We start from the raw sequence: 7,916 nt of genomic DNA, 5'->3' as shown, positions 1-7,916 counted from the left end.
TGGTTCAAGTCCAGCTCTAGTTCTTCTGCCTCACTAGCAGTGCCGGCCTCATTCATTCTAGTCTTTAGTTCAACCACAGCTGGTGGTCTCCCCTCAGCTAGAACCACAGGTTCCTTTAACAAAAGCTCACTGTAAAGGGAGACCTGCTGGAACCATTAGAAAGAAGAAAGGGACTGGCTATATTAATTAATAACATCTCTCCTCTCTTCTTCTCTCTCTCTCTCTCTCTCTCTCTCTCTCTCTCTCTCTCTCTCTCTCTCTCTCTCTCTCTCTCTCTCTCTCTCTCTCTCTCTCTCTCTCTCTCTCTCTCTCTCAGGTTCTTGTAGCTTGTGACCAATCATGACCCTGAATGCCTCCGAGCCTCTGGAGTGGGAGGAGTCTTCGGCCGAGTCCCCTCTCCTCTCCCTGGACCAATCCCTGCCTTTGTCCGAGGCCACGCCCCTCAGCGTGTGGGGCGTAGCCCTGTGCGTCTCCGGGACGCTCATCGCCGCCGAGAACGCCGTGGTGGTGACGGTCATCTTGGCCACGCCCTCTCTGCGCGCTCCCGTCTTCCTGCTGCTGGCCAGCCTGGGGTTGGCCGACCTTCTGGCGGGAGTGGCCTTAATCCTCCACTTCCTGTTCCTGTTCTGCATGGAGCCCGGCGACTGGTCCGAACTGCTGACCTCCGGCCTGCTGGTGACGTCGCTGACCGCCTCCCTCTGCAGCCTGATGGGCGTGGCCTTCGACCGCTACCTGTCCCTGAGCCACGCCCTCACCTACGGGTCCGACCAATCGCGCCGCTGCGCCGCCGCCTTACTGGGCCTGGTGTGGCTGGGTGCGTGCGTCATTGGGGCGGGGCCGGCACTGGGGTGGAACTGCCTCCACGACCTCACTTCCTGCTCCATCGCCCGGCCCCTCACGCGGACCTACCTGTCCCTGCTGTGCGGAGGCTTCCTGGTGGTCGTCACGGTGACCCTGCAGCTGTACTTCGGGATCTGCCGCGTGGCCAGGAGGCACGCCCACGCCATCGCCACCCAGAGGCACTTCCTGCCCGACAGCCAATCGTACGCCACCAAGCACGGCGGCGCCGGGAGGGGCTTCTCGCGGCTGGCGCTGGTGCTGGGTGTGTTCGCCGCCTGCTGGATGCCCTTCTCGCTGTACGGGTTGCTAGGCGACGCGTCGAGCCCGCCCCTGTACTACTACGCTACGTTAGTGCCCGCGGCGGGGAACTCCCTGCTGAACCCGCTGCTGTACAGCCTGAGGAACAGAGACATACGCAAGGTGCTGCTGCACGCCTGCTGCCCACACAAATACACACACAGCACCAACGTACACCTCCCCATAGACGTGTAGGGGAGGGTAGGAGGACGCACACACACACACACACACAATGTTGCCCTTGACGACAACGATGTCGGTGAACCATGAATTAACGATAGACGCAGTAACCCTGGAAACCTGGGTTCGATCCGGGGCCAGGGGTTCTCTCACATGACACACACACACACACGCACACACACACACACACACATCGTTCTAAAGATGGGTTGACAGCACAAATGTATTTAAACACACACAGCGACATAAGACTGTGTCATAACTGTGTACACACACACACACACACACACACACACACACACCACACACCCTCTTCATCTGCACTTCATCAAGCAATCAGAATGTACTGTCCGCCCGGCCGGCTAGGACAGCCATCATGGAGGTGGTCCGCGCCGTTGCCATGGAGACCTCATACTGCGTACTGTGCCATCTCAACCCGTGCCTCATTCTCACCTCTCCTCCTAGACTAGACTAGAGGATCCGCAGACCAAACCAATCAATCATAGAAAGAGACTGTCCACATGTATTCATCACTAATGGATCCTACCAACTGCACTTTAGGAACGGGAGGGGGAGGTTGGAGGATGGACTGGACCATGTGAAGCTTTGAGACGGGTCGAGATATGTCGAGATATGTCGAGATATGTCGGTTCTGTGGCTGAGATCCAAAGGCCAAATGCAAAAGATACTTGAATGACTCGTGACTAATTTAGGATTCTCTCAAAGACGATTATTTATTTGCACATGAAAGGCACTTTGACCATTTCTTGACCATAGGTTCACATTGCACAATGTATTTTCATATGGGTTAGGGTTATGAATGTTTTATAATGATGAATAATAAACGATTTTGTACTCAGTGAAGTGATCTCTCTCTCTCTCACTCTCTCTCTGGTCGATGTGGCTTAGTAGCTCTCATCCTTCAACCTGTCTCTCTCCCCTTTACTCTTTCTATCTTCTCTCTCCCCCTCCCATCTTCCCTCCTTTTCTCCCTCTCCATCATCATCATCCCCCCTCTTCCCTGCTTAGATATGTGACCGGAATATCATGGCGTTCTGAGACGTCATGGTGAACATGCATTTGAACGCATTTAAAATGGTGGATCTTCAGAGGCTGAAACCATAAGACACGATGTAAAGCTCTACACAGGAGATCATTGGCTCTAACACACACACACACACACACACACACACACACACACACACACACACACACACACACACACGCACACACACACGCACACACACACACACACACACACACACAGATCAACACACTTATTCTAAAAGGCCCACATTAGTCATTTTGACAGTTTTTGTCTGATACATGACATCCTGGTGGCACACAATGTTATTGCACGATTTATCATAATTGTTACATTTACATTTTTGGCATTTAGCAGACACCTTTATCCAAAGAGACAAATACATTTGGCTAAGTAAGTGAATCATCTATCTGTCATTCATAGCAGGAAAAAGTAATCTATGCTAGGACCAGGGCAGGGGCCATTGGCAGTCATAATGCTAGAAGAAGCAAGAATCGACACTCACCTGACACTTTATTAGATACAACTTGCTAGTACTAGGTTGGACCCCCTCTTTTGCCTTCAGAACTGCCTTAATTCTTCGTGGCATAGATTCAACAAGGTGCTGGAAACATTCCTCAGAGATTTTGGTCCATATCGATAGATTATAACATCACACAGTTGATGTTTTTTGTGCCAAAAAAAATTCCCCCACACCATTACACCACCACCACCATTTTCACCCAGAGAACTGCCACTAACTGCATATTTTCTCTTTTTCTGAGCATTCTCTGTTACCCCTAGAGATGGTTGTGGGGGGAAATCCCAATAAATCAGCACTTAATGAAATACTCAAAACAGCCCAAAACCCATGTCACGTTCAAAGTCACTTAAATCACCTTTCTTTATCATTCTGATGCTTGGTTTGAACTTCAGCAGATTGTCTTGACCCTGTCTACATAACTAAATGGATTGAGTTGCTGCCACGTGATTGGCTGATTAGATATTTGCGTTAACGAGCAGTTGAAAAGGTCTACCTAATTAAGTTATATTGCCAGAATAATATCAGAATATTTAGGTCGAAGTAAGTGTGTTTTGAGGTGATACTCTTAACTTCTCCTAAAACCATTTCCCACCAGTTGTGATGTGGAACACTTCATACAGTTATAGAGCTCTGAAGTGTGACATGGCTAGCCAGTTAGCGCCCAGAATTGAATATAATAACCCTCCAGACCCCCGCGCCCCGTCACCGGCTTGTTTTGAGAGTCAAACAACCTTTACGACACATTTTATTGAGAATTGCTCTTAGCTACAGGTGGCCTGTGTATACTTTCCCAAGTAGCTCCATGAATGACTAACGTACCACTGGGCTCTGTACACTCACCTTCGTACAGCATGGCCTGGGTCCTGACTAACACTATAGCTATACTAACACTGTCCCCCATAGCTGGGTCCTGACTAACACTATAGCTATACTAACACTGTCCCCCATAGCTGGGTCCTGACTAACACTATAGCTATACTAACACTGTCCCCCATAGCTGGGTCCTGACTAACACTATAGCTATACTAACACTGTCCCCCATAGCTGGGTCCTGACTAACACTATAGCTATACTAACACTGTCCCCCATAGCTGGGTCCTGACTCCTGACTAACACCGTCCCCCATAGCTGGGCCCTGACTAACACTGTCCCCCATAGCTGGGTCCTGTAACACTGTCCCCCACAGCTGGGTCCTGACTAACACCATCCCCCATAGCTGCATTTTTATGTTTGTTATTGTCCTGCTTCTTCTTTTCTTTTCTATACTTTTTATTTTTTTAAAGTAATTTTTTCTGAGTGGGGCAGTCCCCCACTTATATATATATATATAGAGAGAGAGAGAGAGAGAGAGAGAGAGAGAGAGAGAGAGAGAGAGAGAGAGAGAGAGAGAGAGAGAGAGAGAGAGAGAGAAACGGGGACCCTGCGGTTACATGGTCAACGCTTAACCCGCTACGCCACCTAAGCACCCCCTATACTTATAAGTACATGTTTTTTTAAGAGTTTAAGGGCCGGTTTCACAGACAAGGCTTAAGCCTAGTCCTAGACTAAAAAACATCTTCAATGGAGATTTTACATTGAAAGTGTGATTTAGTCCAGGACTAGGCTTAAGCCTGGTCTGTGAAACCGGCCCAAAGAGTTTGAGAAAGTCGCTTTTAAATCAAATCTATTATTATTATTATTATTTCCCGGCCCTTTCACAGCACAGCAACCACAGACACGTCGTAGTTCATCATATCTTTATTATAATAAATCATAACCATCCGTTAGAAAAGTGAAGGCAGGCAGGTGAAGCGGATCATTGGATAAACACACGCACACACCATTGGACTGTGATTGTGGCAAAGCTTTGGCTTTAAAACATAAAAAGGCACTTAAACAGAGCAGGGCTGAAGTTGCCCCACCAGAAAGCTGATCTCAGGTCAGATTGGTCTTTCGCCCGCCCCCCCCCCCACCAATGGCTGGGGGTTAGGGTTTGGTAACAGGAAGCTGATCTGAGAACAGTGGGCAGAGGCGACTTGAGCCCGCCCATAGGCATAAACCACCAATACATAAAAGAAGCAAAAGGAACTTATAGAGAGGGGGGGGTGGGGCTGGACCGGCTGATTGGGTGGGAGTTCAGTAATGTACTGATTGATGGGATGTAGGACCCTAGATCTGACTGCTGATTGGCTACAGCAGAACAATGCAGATAGAAACGTAGGTTCCTGAAAAAGACATAGCTCTGAATCACGTGTGTGTGTGTGTGTGTGTGTGTGTGTGTGTGTGTGTGTGTGTGAGAGAGAGAGAGTGAGTGTGCGTGCGTGTATGTGTGTGTGTGTGTGTCTGAATCTCCTGAAGCCCTGCTGTCTGGGAATGAGTCCCTCCGGCCCCAAGGCAACGGTTCCCATGCCAACCACAGAAAGAAAGGCAGGTACCAAAAAAAAGAAAGAAAGCAGGAAGGAAAATATATAAAATGTCTGCCTTCTTGGTCTGAAACCGATCGCAATAATTATCTCAAAGTAAAATAGGATTCAATAAGTAATACACAACCTCACCATCTATAGATATTGTGTGTGTATGTGTGTGTGTGTGTGAGTTGATATGTGTATAGATTTACCAAGTGTTTACATCATAGCCTTTACACTGTTAATATGTGTATGTGCTGCTGTGTGTGTGTGTGTGTGTGTGTGTGTGTGTGTGACTGTATATAGAGTGTGTGTGCTCCCTCTCTGCCTCCATGTCACCTGTTCAAAAGAAGTCCGCAATACACAGTTTCGCTCTGATTGGTCATAGCAGACGATTAACCAATGGCAGAGGCATTTCTGATTTAGATCTGATATCGATGCCACCCAGTAGTGAGTCAATAATAACATACAAACACATGCAGACAGACAGACTATTAACAATTAACTCGATCCATAACGGTGAGTCAGCCGTGGACAGCTCTGAATAATACCATCAGGAATGTCTCACACACACACATACACACTCCACCTCCCCTAACATCATTGGCATCTTATCTCAGTTACACAGAGGTAAACAGGTAAGGGAATGTGATTGGTTCTGAACAGGGTGAGGAAGACTGAGGAAGAGTGTGATGGTGACACACACACACACACAACTCTCTCTCTCTCACACACACCTCTCTCTCCCACACACACACAACTCACTCTCTCTCACACACACACCTCTCTCTCCCACACACACACAACTCTCTCTCTCTCTCTCTCTCTCTCTCTCTCTCTCACACACACAACTCTCTCTCACTCTCACACACACACACACACACACACACGCACACGCACACACGCACACATGCACACGCACACGCACACAAGTTGGTCCTCCGCTCCATAGGTGGTGGGTAACTAAGCGAGGATGATGGTTCTCTCAGGCTGAGGAAGAGGAAGGTGAGGACGAAGAGGCGTTCATTCGGACCACTCGTCGTCGTCGAACTCGGAGGAGTCGTCCTCGCTGTCGCTGCACTCCACCGCGATGCGGCGAGACAAGATGGCCGCCACGTCATTGCCGTAGGAGTCCTTCTTCTCCTGCTCACGCTGCTCCTCCACCTTACGCAGGTTAAAACCTGGGGGAGACAGAGGGGGAGAGGGAGGGAGGGAGGTTAGTGTGTGTGTGTGTGTGTGTGTGTGCGTGTCTGTCTATCTGTTTGTACGTCTGTCTGTCTCTCTATCTATCTGTGGCTCACTGGAATACACTTCTCTCGGTGTCAAAAGCAGAAGCGTTGTATCTCTGTAACGACTCAGTTCCTCTCAGTTCTGTTTCCTACAGTTGTGTTCCCCTACAGAGGAGAGGCCGCCTCCCACCCTGTCAATCAAACGCTGGATCAACAGCACAGCAATGGGTGTGTTTCTGTCTGTTACAAAGGTATCGATAAAGTTCATTCAAAGTTCACTGGTTGTGTTGTCAAAGTGATAGACTCTTCTTCACGTGTCTAAACCAGACTCTTCTTCAGGGTGGTAATAATAATAGCTTAGATTTACATAGCGCCTTTCTCAAAGCCAAGGACGCTTAACAGATTTCATAGACAGATAGTAAAGCAAAGAAACAAAGACAAGGACAGTGACAAAACTAGACTAGAAGCCAAAGGCCTTGGAGAACAGGTGGGTTTTGAGGGCTGATTTGAAGGTGTCCAGGGTAGGGACGTTGCGGATCACTGTGGGGAGAGAGTTCCAGAGGGTGGGAGCTGCCACACTGAAAGCTCTGCTCCCGAAGGTCCGTCGGTTGGTGGTGGGGGTCTTACCTTGGCGGATGGCCTGCAGCAGGTCACTGCGGGTGTCACCCTCCTCCTCGGGTTCAGGCTGGGCCTTAGGAGCGGGAGCCCCACCCCCGATGGAGGCAGGAGATGGGGCCGGGGGCCCGGAGGAGGGGGGAGGGGGGCCGGGGGGAGGTGGGGGAGGAGGAGGGGGGGGGACGCCACCACCACCGCCCTGGGGCAGGGCGGGGGGAGGAGGGGGGGCCAGAGGGCCCTGAGAGGGGGGGGGGGGAGGGGCGGGCGGGGAGGGGTAGGAGGAGGAGGGGGGAGGGGGGGCGGGAGGGGAGTCGAAGCCGGGCGGGGGCGGGGGGACTCCGAAGCCACCGCCGCCGCCGCCGGAGGGGGGAGGCGGGGGAGGGGCGGGGGGAGGGGCGTGGTTGGGGCGGGAGCCGCCAGCCGGGGGGGCGGCCATGGGGGGGGCGGGAGGGGGATGGGAGGGGCTCAACAGGCTGCTGGGCCTCTGAGTGGGCGCTCCGTACTGTCCGTCATTGTACCTGCCAATCAGAACGCAGCGGAAGGTTAGCTTAGGTATGGACGCGACTTCAGATCGAAAACAAGTGTGTGTGTGGGTGTGTGTGTGTGTGTGTGGGGGGGGGGGGGTACTTACGCCATGTCCGGGGGCGGGGGAGGCAGGTAATCGTCCGGGGCGGGGGGGGGCAGGGGGGAGCCGGGTTCGAAGGAGTAGTCCAGGTCGGACATGAAGCCTTCTCCTGACCCGATGCTGCCGTTCAGACCGTCGATGGAGTTCCTACACACACACATACACACACACACACACA

The 7,916-nt window shown here is 51.2% G+C and overlaps 2 protein-coding genes across 2 annotated transcripts in view; one reads left to right on the top strand and one right to left on the bottom strand.

Annotated features, from left to right (window-relative positions):
- Positions 1-339: 339 nt before the first annotated feature.
- gpr3 (G protein-coupled receptor 3) lies at positions 340-1,332 on the top strand (the record flags this gene model as incomplete). The annotated part of the gene is made up of 1 exon (XM_080527366.1): positions 340-1,332. One exon carries the CDS (start codon positions 340-342, stop codon positions 1,330-1,332), a length of 993 nt encoding a protein of 330 aa, XP_080383492.1.
- A 3,283-nt stretch (positions 1,333-4,615) lies between these two features.
- The window catches only part of wasf2 (WASP family member 2), a 15,046-nt gene continuing 11,745 nt past the window's right edge, over positions 4,616-7,916 (bottom strand). The window contains exons 7-9 of the mRNA XM_080526152.1: positions 7,745-7,885; positions 7,126-7,631; positions 4,616-6,450 (exon numbers count right to left, since the gene is read on the bottom strand). Of these exons, the coding sequence (XP_080382278.1) occupies positions 6,293-6,450; positions 7,126-7,631; positions 7,745-7,885 (805 nt within the window). The 3' untranslated portion in view covers positions 4,616-6,292. The remainder of the gene's footprint in view (positions 6,451-7,125; positions 7,632-7,744; positions 7,886-7,916) is intronic.

Source organism: Nansenia antarctica, assembly GCF_963989245.1.
Source record: "Nansenia antarctica genome assembly, chromosome: 3".
Taxonomy (NCBI): domain Eukaryota; kingdom Metazoa; phylum Chordata; class Actinopteri; order Argentiniformes; family Microstomatidae; genus Nansenia; species Nansenia antarctica.
The sequence above is the reverse complement of the archived record's forward strand: the minus strand, read 5'-3'. Positions and strand labels throughout refer to the sequence as shown.